The sequence below is a fragment of the Antedon bifida genome, chromosome 6 (assembly GCF_963402885.1).
Source record: "Antedon bifida chromosome 6, ecAntBifi1.1, whole genome shotgun sequence".
In the NCBI taxonomy this organism is placed as follows: domain Eukaryota; kingdom Metazoa; phylum Echinodermata; class Crinoidea; order Comatulida; family Antedonidae; genus Antedon; species Antedon bifida.
Genome location: NC_136231.1, coordinates 451066 through 471266, shown reverse-complemented (window position 1 = coordinate 471266; position 20201 = coordinate 451066). Strand labels below are relative to the sequence as shown.

The following is a 20201-nucleotide window of genomic DNA, read 5'->3' as shown; positions in this document are numbered from 1 at the left end:
CGTAGGAGTCTGTTATAATTATTTTATTTTTATCCTGAATGATAAAGGTGATGATAATGAAAAATTAAATAGTGACTGCGTGATGACTGTAATGTGTGCCTATAGGCTAGTGATTCAAGTATAAACAGGCAAGTAAATAGATCCTGAATATTATAGTATTTTGAGTTTGAACAAATGAATAAAAGATGAAGAGGATTGACATAAAACAAATACTGTAAATTAAAACTACAGCAAAAGCAAATTCACTCAATCCCAGAACAATGATAGTTGTAAATAGAGATTACGTAATCTTTCCAGGTCAACACTCACTTTTGAGGTCATCACAGACAACAACAACACAGCAGCAGCAGCAGTCGACGATCGCGCGGAGGAGAGAGTGTAGGAGAAAGGAAAACATTTTAACTATCAAAATCAAAATTCATCTTCTGTAATTGGCAAAGCAAGCGTAAAGCACAGGTAAAACAACTTATCTTAATGTTTTATAACCGATTTAGGCGTGTAGAAGGATGAGATGGAAGTGTGAGCTAGCTCAGTAGCCGAGGCCTTCATTCATGTGAAATCTGTGCACCGATTTTGTTTTGAAGTACGTGATGACTTGGTCAGAAACAGCTGATCACTGATTGTGAGGCTCAATATTTCTCTAAAAATACAGGTTATTTATAAGGATGCTTCTATCATGTATTTATTGTTAATAATTATTGAGTTTTTTTTCTTCAACGTTATATTTAGGCAGATATCCTTTGTTATATTTCAGTGAAACTCAATTGAACCGTGGGGATAATTGAACTGCATGCTGAGGTCATGCACAAGGAAATTCCATTCAACTCATTATTACACATTATACTTTGTAGAGGACGAATGATCCTTTGTTCGTATGTACAGTTTAATAGAAATGAAAGCTGTTAATTTTGATCACTAATATTAGAGGCATCATACAAGATAGGGGAGGTTATTAAAATATTGTCTTGTATGTTTCCCAATTTTAAATTCTGTATTGTGACCAGCGTTTCTTTTTTCCCTTGACCCACATATAAATAATTGTATACAGTATATATCACATATTCACTACTCTACAGTACTGTCGGTAAAGTTACTGGAACATAAACATTTATATAAATACATTATCAAAGCAATAGACCAGGGAAGAGTTTAACTCCTCCATGAATAGACTATATTATTCACATGTGTAGGACATGCACACATATGGTGAAATGGAAAGGAAAACAGAATCAAAACGGAAGCACAGGGGAAAGAAAAACTTTTGAGAAATTTGGTATAAATCGAGGAAATTAATATTGTAAAATTCTTTTTATTAAATTTATTTCCTCCATATTTAACAAGGAATATTGAAAGCATTTTAGTTAGGAGATTTATAGAAAAATAAATTTTACTCGTTCAGACGCACTGTTTATATTTATATAAATAATTAATAATACCGTTTTGTTTCTAAAAAACGACCCTGGGGGTGGGAGGAGGGGCTTACAATTTTAGCCTAGTTTGGTCATAATAAAAGGTAGAGTAAAGGCGCTTTATGAATGTTGCCAGATGGGTAAATTATTGTAAAATTAATACATTTGCCATTACTGTACTAAAGGTTGCCAGGCTCCTATTATGGACTGGATACACATACAATTGTATTATATTGAGCACTCACTGATATTGCAATACTGACAACAATCTCAGAGGGGCATTTATTAGAAACAATATATTATATAGACAAATAATTTTAGCTGATTCTTTTAAAAATAATATAAGAAAAGGGTTGGTTGACGGCAAATATCAACCCCACCTTATTCACCGGAAGAGCAAATTATTGTGTGTGGTTTGTTGAGGTAGAAACATTTTATTTGTTTTAACATTTTCTTTATAGATACAATCATTTTTTTTACTAAACATTCAATAAATTGCTATGATTTTTCTTTCCATAGTAGTGGTAATATTGGAATGGAACTAAAGATATAAGTGACCAGTGTTTATGAAAATGGGTGCTAATATTACTGTTACCAGCAATACGAAGAAGTTAAAACAGACTGTACCACAAAGCAAGTGGATAAGTTTTCCAAAACACAAAATTCTCTCCAAAACTGGATGTGCTCTTTCTTTAGAAGGACAGGATCAAGGCCATGTCTTCTATCAATTCAACGTGATTCCACCTGGAGTAGTCACCACTGGGCTAGACCCTGCTCAGATCATCTGGTGGACAGACTGCACGTTTATGCCGTTTGATGACAGTCAGATAGTCACGTCTCTCGGAGGTTATTTTTATCGCGGATCACAAGGTTTGACTCAGCTAAGAAAGATGAGACTACAGAATTATTTCAGGATACCGCAGGGCTTCATGACACTATGGCGTTTTAATGATCCACACTGTAAGTATCCTGATATTCATTTATCATCATCCTCTGTTTAACTGGAAACTTAAAATTTTGATTAGGTCCTGTACGGACACAAGTTAAGTGCCTACCATGTTTAGCACACTGGAAGACAATCTCTTGAATAGTGTAACAAGTGCTTTACATGCATTGTATGTACTGTACATGGTATTAACAGCTTTAAATTCAATCTGAAGGACAAGAGAGAAATTATCTTGCATACAAGCAATATGGCACAGGCAGGTGTTGAACCAAGGCCCTCCTCCTCATCCCAATATCCCCTACCATTATGCAACATCAGCTCTCCAGTATTTCATTGATCCATACTGCAAGTAATCTGATAGGGATCAGTTTTGGTCTGCACTCCCTACCTCCCTATACTGTGTCTATTTTAATGATTTTATTTGTTTATTACTGTATATATCAATTTTAGACTTTATCAGAATTATTTAACAAATTTTCATAGTTTATGAAATATATCTTTAAACTATATATTGCATTTCTTTCTATAGTTCCAGATGTGATTAATACGAAACCAAGTCGTGCCTTGCCGCATTGTAGCGTATCACCCGGTGGTACTCAAGTTAGCTTCTTTACAGATACAGATATTATCAGTTCAAATATACAACAAGGCAGCGTCATCAAAGCAAAGGAAATGTTTTGTAGTACCTTTTTCTTCAGTGCCTTTTCTGCTGATTCTAACTTTGTGGCCGTACTTGGACGTTCTCGTCTGCATTTAAATTTTGCCGTTGTATTGGTGATTCTCAGAGCCAGCGACATGCTCGTCATGTACCAAAAGTCGGTACGAGAACTTTTCAACCAATTTAAACTCCAGAAAAATTCAACGAATCAAGATCGTTTAGAATGCAAGTTCTCCCCAGACAGTCAGTTTGTTGCTGTTAGCACTACTGGAGGTCAGTTGTTTATAGTTAAACGTGACCTTTCAAATCTTGAATGCGTATTAGTCGATGGTAAAAATGACAAACTGACCAATGAGCGTTGTTATGACTTTGATCCGCAGTACCCACACGAAGTACTGGCCGTTTGTGTAAACTCTGATGAAGTTTATGTCAAAAATATTGACAGTGGGTCGCAAATCTTTTGTTCCAAACTTCCAGAAAATGTTACAAAAGCTACATGTTTAAAATACAACATGGAGGGAGATGCATTTGCTGTCGGCTGTCAAGATGGAGTGATAGTGATGATGTCATCAAGCAGCGGCAACATACTGTATTTACTCGATTCCAAAACGCAGGCAACAGCTTTCGCAATGACGCCCTGCAAACTCAGCATGTATCCGGAAATTATCCGCATATCATTCAGTCATTCAGATGACGTTTTAGCCATCTCATCCACTGAGGGAGCTGTTCGATTATGGCAGTTACCGCCTAAAATCAATTTAGTACACATGTGCCGTCTTGTGATTTTGAAGCATATACCAGCCTCAACAATCAATTGCTTGCCTCTTCCGACGAGAATCAAAGACCTAATTGTTTGTTGCCCTCGAGAAAGGACAGCAATAACGCCTGTCAAATCAAGACATAAAGAATGAATGAATATTTACTGTACTGTTTTTATCATCATTTTATCTTGATTTATTTTACCATAACACAACTCCTTGGTTATTTTTCGTTGCTACTGCCATTGATGATCGAGATTGAACTCGGTATTTGAATACAGTAGCATGTAATTTCTGTTAAAACAAGTTACATAAGTGAAACATCATTTAAGTTTAGGAATGTCAAATTAATATTGATTTTGAATATAATATAATTTGCCATACTACTCGAATTCTAAACTCAACACCACACAATCAATAAGCGGAACAGTCAAATAAGCAATGCAGTGAAGCCTGATTTGTATTAGTACAGATGAGCTTATTTGATTATTTACGTTTTAATACAGTTATTATAGAAACATAATTATTATTATAATTGTCATAATAATATCAAATGTGAAGTGTTCAATTGTTTGAAGATTTTATGAACAACTCCTTAAGTAAAATATAACGTAGAAATTCTAGTTTTAAGTAAGTAGGTTTAAGAAAAATACAGCTGGTATTTGTGCCGAGTTTGAAGAATTTTACTTAAGTACAATACTTTGTAAAACGTATGTGACGCCAACAATGACAAAAACACCCTAAACAGTAACTTTTTTTAAAACATATTTTAGTAATTATAGTACAGTACAGTCTTATGACAGTAGTTAAAGAAAAAACCACTTGACGCAGAATAGGTACTTGATTATTATTCAGTTTTTGTAGAAACAAATTTAATCATTCTAGTTTAGAAATATTTTTCTATTTATAGAATCATATATATTATAGTAAACTAACACTGTAGTGTTTTATTATTAAGTAGTATATGTAGTCAGTTCCATATAGGTGCAATAGTGGATGTAGAAATAAAATATTGTTTAATCTTTTTATGCAAAAATTATTTTAAAGCAGGACTTATAAATAAGATTTAAAATATGCATGTCGCAAAAAATGGTTCTAATTTGTTTTATATTTGTAAAGCATGTGACAATAATTTGGATTGTTTACGTTTTATAAAGCTAGTTACACAGCAGTATATAATAATGCTTACGTTATATTGGTTATGTGCATGAAGCTGGGCCAAAAGATAATATATTTTTTAAATGCACTTTTATACTGTGTTTATTGACGAGAATGTCTCCTAATTCTCATAAATTACATTTGAATTGTAAATCTGTTAATCGGTTGTTTTAAGATGAAATATACTGAAAATAGTGTATTATGGGTGGTTATTGTCTGGGTGTGCTGATTTTCCCTGTAATTATTGCCCTATGCTCCAACGTACTAATGAAGTTAGCTTCGCATCATATAGCAGTGCTGGCTTGCTACCAACCCAAATTAATGATTTCAAATCCTGCCCATGCCATACCAAGAATCATCTACAGTATTATATTAAAATATCCGATTCTCATATTCGCACTACTGGCCAAATACAATATTTGGCCAGTATGATAGGAATATTTGGTAATAGTATCTCATTTGTATCACATGTATGTAAGCTTAGGTGTTTAATGGTTATAGTATAATGCTAGGAGATACATGTGAAACACATGTGATGTTGTATACCAAATATTCCTATGATATTGGTTGTCTAGATACAGTACCAAGAATCAACACTTAGATGGGGATTAGGTGAAATAAATGCTCAAAGCTCTCTATTTTAAATATTGCTAATAAAAAGATATAATGAATTATTGCTTTGTATTTTGGTTACCACGCAGGTTGATGGTATATATACTATGTTGACAATAAAGCACTGTATGGCAGTATTTAATGCTATGTAGGTTGTCATATGTGTTATTCATTCCTTTTGTATATAATGTAATGTAATCATTGTAATAATGTAACATGTGTTCATACTGACATTATTAGCGCATAACAATTCAGTTTTGTGCCTATTTTTTATGATTTTATCAAAGGCTTGGCCTTACTGTAGTTTGGAGATTTTTTGAAAAATGAGAAGATTGAATTTCTACCTTATTTTTAGGCATAATGGTCAGAAGATGATAACATAATATAATATATCGAAAAACAAAACTTTGTTATAAGACACCATAAGTTGATCATAACCCTATATACATGCACATATAGTAATATTAGCTCATTTTGAAATGTTCATTTTTTCCCATTTTTCGACAAAAATCCCTGTACTATAGTACAGGGATTTTTATTTTTTGACATAACTGGTGTCTATGGTACTATAAGATGATGATAAAGCAATATATGATCATATAGAGCAATTTCATCGCATAATAATTGAATTTTAAAAACCCGATATTTTGGCCAATTTTCGAAAAAATCCCTGTACTATAGTACAGGGATTTTTTCAAAAATTGCCAATTTTCGACCCTTTTATTTTTCGACATAACTGATGTCTATGATACTATAAGATGATGATAGAGCAATATATGATCATATAGAGCAATTTCATCGCATAATAATTGAATTTTAAAAACCCGATATTTTGGCCAATTTTCGAAAAAATCCCTGTACTATAGTACAGGGATTTTTTCAAAAATGGCCAATTTTCGACCCTTTTATTTTTCGACATAACTGATGTCTATGATACTATAAGATGATGATAGAGCAATATATGATCATATAGAGCAATTTCATCGCATAATAATTGAATTTTAAAAACCCGATATTTTGGCCAATTTTCGAAAAAATCCCTGTACTATAGTACAGGGATTTTTTCAAAAATGGCCAATTTTCGACCTTTTTATTTTTCGACATAACTGATGTCTATGATACTATAAGATGATGATAGAGCAATATATGATCATATAGAGCAATTTCATCGCATAATAATTGAATTTTAAAAACCCGATATTTTGGCCAATTTTCGAAAAAATCCCTGTACTATAGTACAGGGATTTTTTCAAAAATGTCCATTTTTCGACCCTTTTATTTTTTGACATAACTGGTGTCTATGGTACTATAAGATGATGATAGAGCAATATATGATCATATAGAGCAATTTCATCGCATAATAATTGAATTTTAAAAACCCGATATTTTGGCCAATTTTCGAAAAAATCCCTGTACTATAGTACAGGGATTTTTTCAAAAATGGCCAATTTTCGACCCTTTTATTTTTCGACATAACTGATGTCTATGATACTATAAGATGATGATAGAGCAATATATGATCATATAGAGCAATTTCATCGCATAATAATTGAATTTTAAAAACCCGATATTTTGGCCAATTTTCGAAAAAATCCCTGTACTATAATAGTACAGGGATTTTTTCAAAAATGGCCAATATTCGACCCTTTTGTTTTTCGACATAACTGATGTCTATGGTACTATAAGATGATGATAGAGCAATATATGATCATATAGGGCAATTTTATCGCATAATAATTGAATTTTAAAAACCCGATATTTTGGCTAATTTTCGAAAAATTCCCTGTACTATAGTACAGGGATTTTTTGAAAAATGTCCATTTTTCGACCCTTTTATTTTTTGACATAACTGGTGTCTATGGTACTATAAGAGGATGATAAAGCAATATATGATCATATAGGGTAATTTTATTGCATAATAATTGAATTTTAAAAACCCGATATTTTGGCCAATTTTCGAAAAAATCCCTGTACTATAGTACAGGATTGTTTTAAAAAATGGCCAATTTTCGACCCTTTTATTTTTTTACATAACTGATGTCTATGGTACTATAATATGATGATAAAGCAATATATGATCATATAGAGCAATTTTAACGCAAAAACTTTGTTATAAGACACCATAAGAAAAAAAAAAATTACCGTATGCTTTGGTTTTTAATGAAAACAACTGAATAGTAATTTTATAAAACTCATTTTAAATCGATCAAAACTTACATAATAAAAAAAACCATAACTACAGTATGTTACAATGTAATTAAAAATATTATGAAATATTTATTTAGGAAATTATTACCTAAAATGAATACAAGGCTAAGGTCAACTGGTAATTTTAAGCAGCTTTCTTCACACAACGCCCAAATAAGCTGATTTACTTCTAACAATGGACACTCACAAAGTGTTTTCTTTGCTTTTTGTTTATTCACTGCACACAACAGTAATAAAATGGTGCGTTAGTTAAGTTGACTTACATAGCGATATCTGCTCAGATAATAAAACCAGTTGAAGCACCTATACACAAAAAAACAGGTAAAATAAAGACCATCATAAAGCCCACCCAATACAAAAAGTACATTCAAACTATAAAGTAAATAAACAAACAAAACCAAAAACATTTGCGGCCCATAAAAAAAGAACCAGTGGCCATATTCACCAATCAAACTGAGTGAGATATTTCCCTTACATATTAAGTATTTCACTTAAGTCAATGAACATTTTTTAAGTATTTCCCTTAAATTGTATTCACTTAGATAGATTTAGATAAGTGTTTCCCTTAGCCTAAGTGTGAATGGTGAACACAGCCACTGGCATTATATTTTTCATTCTGTTCTGTAAAGTGGTAACATTTATCTGTAAGTAGAATAAAGCACTTAAATCTGATGGTAGGAGGGCACAACCTCAGCACACCAATTATTAATTTATCAAATATCCATCTGGAATACACAGGTATCCATTAAAGATGTACATTGTACCACAAAACTTGAAAAATAAAGATAAAATCAAACTTTAAATAGGTCATTTTGTAGTTTTAATGTTGATATTCACTTTGGCCAAAAATGAACCAAACTGAACAGCACAACCAAAAGCTCAGATAATTAAATAAACAAAACCAATTTTACAATAATGATCAAATAACAATAAAGGAATCTTAGTCTGTCATTTATACTGTATATAAAATACATATTATTTTTTAAAGATTTAATTAAGATTTCTTCAATCAATTAGGAATTATTATTATTATTATTATTTATATACAATTCAAATTACAATATCAATTACAGAAATATAAAAGTAACTTTAAATAAATTACAAAACCAATCTATCAAAATGATGATGTATTAATATTTGAATATCTAGAACATAAATGAATAACTGAGAAATAGAAAATATGTATGTACACCTCTGTACTTATATGCCTTATAAGTGGACATCTTATAGCAGACAACAAAGAGGCAAGTAGGTCTGACATTGCAGAGGTATACACTATTCTACTGCTGTCATAGTGATATGACTATCTACTTGTTATCATCTGTAAATTCTATATTCAACTTTATTGCTAAAACAATAGGAAGAACAGAAACTCACCCTGTCTCATTTAAACAACAAATATTATATAAATATACATTTATACTGTAATTCAATTTTAATTTTCTAAACTTTAAAGAATGTAATCATTTTCGGGAAGGAAAATCCAGAACAATATTAAGTAGTACAGACATTAAAACATACTTAATATTGTTAAGCTCTGTCTACACTATCAAACTAGTTTGACAAAAAGTGTGATGGTAGTGGTATGCCCAAATATAGTAGTGATATGACATCATCATGTCCATATATGGGCACATCACATTTTGTTGTCACATAAAGTTTGATAGTGTAGACAGAGCCTTATACATTTTCTTCCTCTACAACATTTCTCTGAGAAGGATACTTAGTCATCAGTGGGAATGCAACATCTCAATGATCCATATGAAGACGCTTGTGACTCATAGGCATCTCAAGCATTAGATGTCTTACAAAGCAGGGGTTACAACAAGCAGGTGTAGCAGAGGTCCATGATCAGGTGAGAACAATAGCCATGTAATGAACAGGATCAATTAGTTTGGTTAACGAACGATCTACAAAATATTTGAAAATAAATACTATTATAAAATATATCATTTTGAGGCTTAGATAAAGTGAGTCGGACACCAGGTCAGGATTGAACCATAAGAAAAGCTTGTTAACCACGAAGCTACATGGTATAATATCAAAGAAAGTTAAGATGGTACACTACTATTTCAGTCAGTTAATTTTCCCCTCCTTTATAATATAATCGGTATGTTTACTTTTAAACACAGCCTCATTGGTGAGAACATGCACTCCTTTGGCGTGGCTCTGGGGAATCGAGCACTGCCGCTGAATTCGCTGACATAAGGCACGTCCAGGATTCCAGGTTTTTCTGCAAGAAACAACATTTTCTACAATGATGCAAAACACAATACTACATTCATGGTTTTCCCTTTTAATGTTTAAAGCTCTGTTTACACTAACAAACTTTATGTGACAAAAAAATGTGATGTGCCCATATATGGACATTATGATGTCATATCACTACCATATTTGGACACATCACACTTTTCTTGTCAAATTAGTTTGGTAGTGTAGACAGAGCTTAAGCATAATTCCATTGAGTTATCGGTGCTGTAATTATTAAATATGTTATGTACCAATCACTGTTTCCTATTTACTTTTACACATTGCATTATTTCAATATATTACCTTCAAACAATATAGTCTAAGGTAATGTGTGTACAACTCATTAAATGGATCTCATTTGACCATCACTCTTTTACCAATAGAAGTGCAGCAATAATTAAACTACAGAACTTACTATATTGTGCCATAAATGGACATACAGATGTCTACAATGTGCAAATATATAAAAACCATAGTATACTTACTTAAGTTTAGCTTGATCAAACTCTTGTAAATCTTCAATATCTAAAGTTTTACATCTTCCAGTTCTTAAATTCCAAGCAAATTTAAACCCAGTTTGGTATAGACATGGAAACTCACTGAAACAAGAGTATACAACATACAGTATTTGCAAAGACTAATAAATATGAAAACAAAGTTGTAATGTTGGGAAGTTCTTATTTTCAATTGCTGGGAAGCTAATAGTAGTAACAAGAAAATAAACATTATAGTATGATGCACTTTATTGGTAGAATATTACATATTTAATCACAAGGGATAATTGGAATTGATGTTTAATTAGCTTAATCCTCACTGGATATGAAGGTGCTTTTGTATATAAAAAGGGGCTGTTTATCTAAAAGTAAAATCTGCTTTGTGGTCTAAGCTCTGTCTACTTTATGTGACAAATTACAGTTATATGCCCATATATGGACATGATGAAACCATATCACTACCATATTTAGTCACATCACACTTTTTTTTGGTCAAACTAGTTTGATTGTGTAAACAGAGCTTTAGACACTGTAAGTTAGAATAGCATAATTTTATTATACAGTATATACAAACAATTTGTAATTCTGTTGATTCTCTAAATTGTTTTAGTTAGCTATGCTAACAATTATTACCTAAATGGCTCATCAACGAATTCAAACACATTTTGAGGTTGCTTAGGAACTGGTCTTGCCCTTATTAATGCCATTATCATCACCAGGACACTACACGAGTCTGGACAAACCTACAAATAAACATGTTGTACAAGATGATCATATAACATTGTATTCATTTAATCCACCTGAAAACTATAAACCATATTTGCAACAGTATAGTATTACAATAGTCAACTACTAATCACAAAGACTTACATCTAAAATCTGCATATCGTAATCTGTGAAAGCTATAAAGCGATGACCCCAGGTGGCATGCATTCTGATGGCATCACAAATGTAGTGCTCAGCATCCATTGTTAGCTGCTTCACATCAATACATGCTCCCTGAAAAAATATACAATTCATTATTACAGTATTTCAATATAAATAACTATGGATGTCCTAATGTATGCAGTGTAGAATGATATGTTGGTTTCTGATGGAACATAACAAAATATACCATTTTATAGAAATGAATGAGTCTATAAGTTTGATGACGGGATGTGTACCCAATGATGATTGTCAATATTATTTGATTCAGTATTGGAATCAAATCATCAACATATCAGTTTCTAGATCAATATCTAACATAAAATGATCTAGATCAATATCAACAAATGATCTAGATCAATATCAACATATCAGGATCTAGATCAATATCCACATATCAGGGTCTAGATCAATATCAACATATCAGCGTCTAGATCAATATCAACATATCGGGATCTAGATCAGTATAAAGATATCTGGATCTAGATCAATATCATCAACATCGGCCAGGTCAGGTAATAGCAGTTTCAGAGTTACAACCTAGGGTAAGTACTCGTAACATATACGAAGAAGGCAGCACAAAAACAACCATACAGTTTTGGAAGACAACTAACCTCACTCCTAGCAGTTCTGTTGGTAAGTACCATAGGTGCTTGTCTGTCCCCTAACACACTCATGGGTAACATACTGTGGTAGTCATACGCTGGTAATGACAAATAAACAAATAAAAATCACACATTCAAGTAGTCTGCTAGATGAGTAAGTAAATACTGATTTTAAAATACTGTTCACATATTTTATTCCAATCTTGAAATTGTTTCAATCAATCATATCAGTGGTAGAATTTGATTATTATGTTTTATAAATATTTTAATATTTTCAAATACGGCAGAGAACAGAGCTGCTGTTTGACTAAGCAATTTATTTTCAAAAAGATATCCAATACAGCAACTGACTTACCCTCAAGCGGTCCTAATAGCTCCTCACCCGGTGTCCTCTCAACAAATCTTCTAACAGAATATGTGAATCCTTGAAGCTGGCATGTGCACTCACGAATTGTCATCTGACTTGATAGATTAGTGTCAACCATGTTGTGTACAGGACAGTGGTGTCGGATCTCGGATCCAATCCCTAAGCTAAAATCTCCGAGTAATGGCTGATGATGGTTATTTTGCAATCGAACATCTTCGTGGAAAAACGCATTTTTTGGTGTCTGTGGCATTACGGCTGAAGCAACAAACTTTTTATCGTCAGGTTTTCTATTAGAATTAGTTTGAGAATCCATTTGAAATCGGTCATTACATTTGCATTTGATTGAATTGTCTTTGGATGTATTTAAATCGCAATGTTTGTTTAACTCATTGCATAAACATGCATCTATAGATTTGGAAGGTTTATATTTAAAAGATCTAATTTCGGTTTCCGGAATGGAACATTTAATCAAGTGTCTTGTATCGTGATTAATTTTGCAGTTGACTGAAGAAGTTCGCTCACAATAAAAGTCATCTGGAGTATTACACGCTTTATCCTGGCGTGATTTTGTAAATTCAACTTTGGTGTATACTTTAGAGTTGCGGTGAACATCTAGGCTATTTGATGGAGAGAAGTGATCATGACTGGCACATGTCTCCTCTGCTGGATGTGAATGAGCACATGTATTACGTGGACTACCTTCATTATCAAGGTTATCGATCCAAGCAAAATGGCTAGATTCTTGGCAATCGCAATCTTCCGTTCCGGAGTTTAAAGACGCAATTTCATCGCTTTTTGGTGAACACTGACAAACAGTTATTTGACATCGACGGCCACTGTAACATAGTTTTGAATTTTTTGTAGACAAACAAGTTTGTTTGACATCATCTTTAGAAGGACATTCTTCAATGGAAGATGTATCGCATAAGTCATCCACAGTCTGAGTTGCCATATCTCTTACATTGGATGAGGATTCTTTCAAAAGATCTAGTTGATTTTGAGGTGAGCTTACGAATTTTGTCTTGTTGACACTTACTGGTGAGTTTGATGTTTGCGACGAAAACTGTTGAGAGTCTCCTTTAATACTGGAATGCTTGGAAGAAAACGATGCAAACGACGTGCTTCCAGAAACTAAAGGCGAGTAAAAACTACTACCAGTTCCAAATTCACCCAATTTCACCGACAGAGCAATAAGTGCATCCCCTGTATTCAAAACAACTAGTCCATCTTTTGCTAGGCTATGTTTAGGAGACAGTGATGGGTATGGAGGAGATAGTTCATATTTGGTGTGAACAGCAAAGCCATGTTGTAGACATTTTGGTGGTGTTGGTGGGCTAGGAATCATATCCTCAAACATAAGATTCCATGCTGGATCAAAATCTAAAAAAAAAAAAAAGTTTATTATATAGAAATGTAGCAGAATAATCTATGACTTTGAGCCTACTGGATAAATTGTGCACATTTGTGGACAACATGTTTCTTCTCTTAAGGGTACATTTGTGTTTTCAATCTGGCACTAAAAATGCACTATCCAACATTGTAGGTTCTTTAAAATGCACATGAGCCAGATTTGTACACTAGACCTCCAGTTTTAAATACTTATTCCAGAATACTATTATGTCACTATGATACTGTTTATGAACTGTTATTCCAAAAACACAATTTTGTAGATATGACACACTTTCATTATCAGTTTCTGTCATTAATTTGACAACTCTATAAATCAGGTGAAATCTACAAATTTATACAAATTCATATTAGACGAACCTAAAGGCCAATAATTCAAATCAAAATGTATTTCACATCTTTCATATGCTGTAATTTGCTTACTGTATTTAAAATAAATTAAAGCGACATATACATTCTCAACTGTTCAACAGGTGATATAGAAATAGTACATTATTATGTATTGCGCAATTAGGTACTGTATAATATGTAAAATAAGTGATAAACAATCATGACCATTTGAAATCAATAATAGAACCATCATAGAATGATTTACCAAATTGATCTTGGTTAGAGTACTTGTGAAAAATGCATTGTTGACAAGGCTGTAGCGATGGAATAGCTGTTACTGTTAAATAACATTGTAGTTTCTTTTCATCAATATCATGTGTACTTGTTGCACAACTGTGAAAAAATGAAGGAAATAAAATAGTAAATTTGTACATATACATACAAATAACAATCCTACATGTTTTAATATGACACAGGATGAAGTGCTTTTAAGAACTAATACATGTGGTATACCGCAAACTTTATATCAACATAATTTAAATAAAGTAATCATACCATCCATAAACCAAGATTTTTGATTGGTCAGTTGGCCAGCTACAGATAGCAATATATAGGTCTTGTTGAATTTCTTCCTCACCAAATAAAAGCACCTCTGACACCTATAAGATAATGATTAAGTGAAAGTGCATTTAAAATATCAGACTTAAGCCTAGGAACTCACCATTTCCACTCCTTCGACTTAAAATATTATTATTGAATACAAGAACAATGTAAATAGGTGTTTATCTGAAAATTGCATAATTTGTAATCACATATAATTCAATTATCAATTGTTGTTTTTATTAATTATTTATTTAATAATATTTTAAAATGTTGAAGTTCTAGTTGTTTCGCTATTGAGAGGGGCGCCCAATTTAAAGCTTGCTTGCTGTGGCGTCCCTTGTTGTTTCGCTATTGAGAGGGCGCCCAATTTAAAGCTTGCTTGCTGTGGCGTCCCTTGTTGTTTCGCTATTGAGAGGGCGCCCAATTTAAAGCTTGCTTGCTATTGAGAGGGCGCCCAATTTAAAGCTTGCTTGCTGTGGCGTCCCTTTTCCACTTTTCTTTTCTTGCATTATAATAATTATGTTCATTATCGGTTGTATATTTATTATGTTACTCTGTATTTTGCTCTATTATTTGTGGAAATAAATGTTATTATTATTATAAAAAAATACTTACTCTATCCATGGGCTGAGCATTATTAAACTTCCACCAATGTAACTTATAGACGTAGATGGGATATGCAATGTGATCAACTATTTCCACATTCAGTGTATAAGATAGAACAAACTGACCATCTTTACTGAAGCCTAGAAAAACATGACTGGAAAAAAAGAAAATTTAGAATACTGTATTACATAGGATGTACATGCAATGGAAGTAATTTGACCAATCGTAAACAGCAGTTCAGTTGATTTGATAAGTGAACGACATCATTTGCTGTTCCCCAAATCCAATAATGCCATACTGTATGAATAATAACTTACCCTTCCTCATGAAGAACATTAGCATCAACAATGTCCTTTAGTGGAATTCCTAAACGACCAGGTACCTTACCAAACATTGAGCGACATACAGGGTAACTGGTTTTTGTTGGGTGAAGATTACCAGAAATCTAGCGAATTAAAAATTATAATATAAACATTAAACCTTATCTATTATCGATACCTAGTAAAAGTAGTCTACTATAGGCAATATATACTATATTAAAGATGTATTGTCCCTTGAAACACAAAAAAATGAAGGTCAGAATATTCTAAATTTAAATTGGCCATATCAAAGTAATATTAAAGTTATTCACTTTAAGTCGAAAATTTGAGCCAAAAACAAAAATTGTACATAATTAACAGCTAAATTAATTTGATTACATTTCGTCTGGAAAATCGTCGCGAGCGAAAGTAAACAAAGATTTCAAACCATGATTATACATTATGCATGATGCTAATTAGGATTGTTTACAACTCGTCACGGTTGAGAAGGTGTTTTCACACAGATCGCGAGGAAGTTTTATGATTATGCATACAAAGTAGCCAAACAAGCGCGTTGCATTATGAGATATGTTTTGATCGAAAACTTTGACTGGAAGTCAGTTATTTTTTGAACCAAAAAAACGTCTGTATTTCAGTAAAATGATTTTTTTTTCGACTAAATTTTGGTGAAAGTTAATAACTATTATGATACTTCAAAATGGCCCACTTTTTTTCAAAATCTTTTATTTTTTATTTTTTTGGAATTTGACAAAGGGACAATACATCTTTAATGTAAATTTCTACATAACATACATGTGATTTATTTGAGTTGAGTGCATAATGATGATAATGCAATGATACAACTATTTGTTTATTTAATTAATTGTACTGTTCAAATTTAAAAATTTCAATAATTTATATTTGTGTACAAAACGTTAATTAATTTGTGTACGCTATGATTATGTATGTCAAGTAATCGGGTGCTGTTATATTCTATAAAAATTAGGCGTACCATAGCCTAAAGTTAGGTTGTTTGAATAAAAAAAATAAAAATTAAAAACACATACATATTATTTATTTTTTTATATCCTTCTTTTTGAATTTATTTATATTATATAATAAAAATCCCTTTTAAAAATAAATTGGCTTTTTATTATTTAGGTCTAGGCCTAGGCCTACTGTATTTATGACTGTATGCAAACAGTTTTCTCATTATTGAGAAATGTATAAGACAAAGGTAGGCCGAAACGTCATGGACCGCCTGGGTCGAAACGTCTCTGATTCGGGCCAGCATGCTTTAACTGACATCTTAGACCTAGACCAGGCCCTGTATGTAGGACCAACCTAGCAGGACCTAAATAAATGCAACTGACCTCACGCATTCGCAGACGATGTGCTACATTATAAGACCTACGAATGCCTTTTCGTGAAGGCATATAACAACTAAAGCCAGGTTTAGTTGCCATGACTAAGTTTCTTTTTAAAATGTGATGTTTTAATGCCAAAAAAGTAAACAATACATGTCCAATGAAACCATTTCGCACGATCCATCCATCCAGCAGTTCGAGGTATATTCAGAGCGTCATTTCTGACGATGGAGCATTCTCTACTTCTCTACGGAGCGCCATTTATGCCTTTATTTCTTTCAGAAATAGAAATAGTACTACGACGGTAACTGATTTGGCACCGGTGGAGCACAGTGATATAGAATAGAAATTAGTCATTAATTTAAATAAATGTATGTTAATACACTGTGCTCAAGTGGACCCAAATTGGCACAAGGGGAGCACAGTGATATAAAATAGAAATAAAATCACTAAAATGTTATACTGTATCTCATTCGTATGTTAATACAATGTGCTCAAGTGGACCCAATTTGGCGCCAGTGGAGCACAGATAACATTGAAACTTACGTCACTAAGTTTGTATATTTCATTCGTATGTTAATACACTATGCTCAAGTGAACCCAATTTGGTACTGTGGAGTACAGTGATATAAAATAAAAATAAGTCACTGCATTTTAATATTTTTTCGTATGTTAATACACTGTCCTCAAGTGGACCAAATTTGGTACCAGTGGAGCACAGTGATATGAAAAAAGTCACTAAATTTTAATAAATTTAAGAAACAACAATATCCTTGTGTTCCCTTTAGCAGAGTCAATGTTCTTAAAAATTAAACTTACATCAGTAGATTAAGGTTATCATAGTTAGTCCAGGCCCATACCCATACCGACATTTTTAGTTCCAATCTTTATCTGTTTCGTCGTAATTTAAGTTTTTCTGAGTTGTTGTAATTGTCTGTTACTTGCCTGTTAAACCAATTAGCGGATTTGTTTCTACTGTTGTTTCTGGTTTAAAAAATATATATTATATCTGTTCGTATGTTACTACTTACTTACTATTACTTGCTCGAGTGGACCCCAGTGGTGGAGCACAGCGAAATAGTCACATGGCAAAAACATTGAGAAAATATACTTCTGGAATTCAAAATACAGCTGTATTTAACAAAATTTGGTGGGGCACTGAAGATTATTATACTTGTTTAAAAAAATAATAGATGTCATTTCCGGGGACCTTGCAGCTCTATTTTAGACAGTTTGGTATGCCATGCGTTGTTATGCAAATGAGTTTGTGCAGGTGATTTGTGGGAAAGATGGTATGTTAGTCATTCGCGGTAAACACGCGCACTACTGTTAAATGTTGATGTTGTTAATCTTTACATTAGACGATTGTTCAAATCATGTAAATAAAACAATTACCTAGCAGCTCCCCTCTTTTAGTTTGCAAAGAAGCCCACCCAAGAGTACTAAAAATGAAGGAGAACATGGGCTTCTTTTCGAGGTTTTATGGCAGTCTATTTAATGAAAAATAATGCCATGCAATTTTGTTTCTGATTTAAAAAAATGTCCACTTGTTTAGGCCTGACATTTACAACTCTCAAATTATCTCTCTTTCAAAGTAAGAGAAAAACAATATTCATTATTTTCCATTAAAAAAATAAATCTGTAGAGGTTCGAACCCAATCTACTAGAACTGAGAGCACTCAAAGCTGAGCATTACCCGTTACGCTACAAAGTAGTACATGACTGAACAACTGATAATAGTCTATTTATACGTGTATTACGTAATTCATCATTACGTCATAACTATCAGATTAACCTTGTAAAAACCAAAATGATCAGTTAGCTCAGTCGCCTGAGCGTCGTGTTGACAACACGTATGTCGTGGGTTCGATTCCCACGCTGGTCGGTGGAATAGAGTTAAAGGCATGCGGCCACTGTGTTTGGGGTTCACAGAATTATACGTCCCCCTTTCCACCACACATCATGAGGCGACAACATCAATGCATCTGGTGATGTGCTGGAAACGACCCCAAAAGGCTGTGGCAGGGCCTTAGTGCTGAGGCAGGGAGAGCACATTTAACATCTTTTTTTTTATTTAATTTTTTTTTAACCTGTATTCGATCTCGTAAATTTTATGTTTGCCGCCCTCAATTTTAAAAAGAAAAGTGAATTTATTATTTCCATCGCAGGTGTACGAAACGGTTTGGTATGCCGTGCGTTGTTATGCAATGGTTGTGCAGGTGTAGTGGGAAAGACGGTAGTTTTAGTCATTCGCGGTCAACACGCCACACTGTTAAATTTTGATTTTGTGTATGGCCGCACCGTCCTAGAATAAACAAATAGTTTGTCTCCGATGGTGTTTTAACATACGAAAAGATATTAAAAAGTGACTTTATTTCTATTTGATATCACTGTGCTCCACTGGGGCCAAATTGGGTCCACCTGAGCACAGTGTCTTAACATACGAAAAGATATTAAAAGTAGTGACTTATTTCTATTTGATATCACTGTGCTACCCTGGTGCTAATACATTGAGTTAGCAGTTATAGTAGTACTATTTCTATTATTGAAGTTAATAAAGGCATACATGGCGCTCCGTAGAGAAGTAGAGAATGTTCCAGTCGTCAGAATGACGCTCTGAATATACCTCGCAGTTCAAATGCAATTGCAACCCCAACCACATACCAAATTGGACTTCGGTCATCCATCCACCCAATGCCACGTCTGGATTTCGAAATATTTGTTTATTATTATTACTATCAACTTAGGAGACCTCTTATTTTTACTGATATTAATAAAAATTTAGATATATCTTAGGTCCATGACAGCACCTTTAATACAATTTAACCTTATAATTAAAGCTTCTTGAAAAAGTGTAGGAAATCTTAGCGGTAGTAGTCTCTTGTTCCAAACTCGTTCTTTTTGCATTCATTCATTTCCGACGACATCCATTCCATGTGATTATACTATAGAAACCTAATGGAGACCCTATTTATGTAATTTCTTCAAATGTTCATCAATTTTATAATTTATGATTCGATTTTAGCCTACATCAATCATTGTATGAAGGTATTAGGTAAACTACAAACTAATCTGTATATGGGAAGGAGCTGAACATGTCTGAAGTCCATTTTTGGTATATAAATATTTCCTTCGCGCTCTTTCTACCTGTAGAGTGGGCCCTCTGGTTATTATTTTCAACTCTTTTGGCTTAGACTCTT

General features: G+C 32.9%; 2 protein-coding genes and 1 long non-coding RNA gene across 5 annotated transcripts in view; 2 read left to right on the top strand and 1 right to left on the bottom strand.

Moving 5' to 3' along the window:
- The first annotated feature begins 1 nt into the window (after position 1).
- On the top strand, positions 2-5299 carry LOC144845855 (uncharacterized). 3 transcript variants are annotated; one of them, XR_013612603.1, is made up of 4 exons: positions 2-456; positions 1932-2369; positions 2885-4576; positions 4608-5299. XR_013612603.1 is itself a non-coding variant. In XM_078703326.1 (3 exons), exons 2-3 carry the CDS (start codon positions 1976-1978, stop codon positions 3922-3924), a joined length of 1434 nt encoding a protein of 477 aa, XP_078559452.1. In that variant the 5' UTR covers positions 2-456; positions 1929-1975; the 3' UTR covers positions 3925-5299. The 3 variants fall into 3 exon arrangements, 1 of the variants encoding a protein (XP_078559452.1); XR_013612602.1 differs by having other exon boundaries at positions 1929-2369; XM_078703326.1 differs by having other exon boundaries at positions 1929-2369; positions 2885-5299.
- A 2380-nt stretch (positions 5300-7679) lies between these two features.
- LOC144845839 (DDB1- and CUL4-associated factor 15-like) lies at positions 7680-17193 on the bottom strand. Its single transcript, XM_078703292.1, has 12 exons — positions 17008-17193; positions 15653-15780; positions 15345-15489; positions 14682-14785; positions 14392-14519; positions 12378-13769; positions 12032-12120; positions 11364-11492; positions 11127-11236; positions 10485-10598; positions 9870-9982; positions 7680-9659 (listed from the first exon to the last, which is right to left on the bottom strand). Exons 1-12 carry the CDS (start codon positions 17098-17100, stop codon positions 9601-9603), a joined length of 2604 nt encoding a protein of 867 aa, XP_078559418.1. The 5' UTR covers positions 17101-17193; the 3' UTR covers positions 7680-9600.
- A 134-nt stretch (positions 17194-17327) lies between these two features.
- Positions 17328-20201, top strand: part of LOC144845863 (uncharacterized) — a 59245-nt gene continuing 56371 nt past the window's right edge. The window contains exons 1-2 of the long non-coding RNA XR_013612605.1: positions 17328-17353; positions 19170-19237. This is a non-coding gene — a long non-coding RNA (uncharacterized LOC144845863). The remainder of the gene's footprint in view (positions 17354-19169; positions 19238-20201) is intronic.

Bases quoted from the DNA above. Each gene is read 5' to 3' on its own strand.
- LOC144845855 (XM_078703326.1), top strand. From the start codon at position 1,976: ATGAAAATGGGTGCTAATATTACTGTTACCAGCAATACGAAGAAGTTA. The intron at 2,370-2,884 runs GTAAGTATCCTG...TTCTTTCTATAG, and splicing joins GCGTTTTAATGATCCACACT to TTCCAGATGTGATTAATACG.
- LOC144845839 (XM_078703292.1), bottom strand. From the start codon at position 17,100: ATGGCAACTAAACCTGGCTTTAGTTGTTATATGCCTTCACGAAAAGGC. The intron at 15,490-15,652 runs GTAAGTTATTAT...CTTTTTTTCCAG, and splicing joins AATGTTCTTCATGAGGAAGG to TCATGTTTTTCTAGGCTTCA. The intron at 11,237-11,363 runs GTAAGTCTTTGT...GTTTATTTGTAG, and splicing joins ACGATATGCAGATTTTAGAT to GTTTGTCCAGACTCGTGTAG.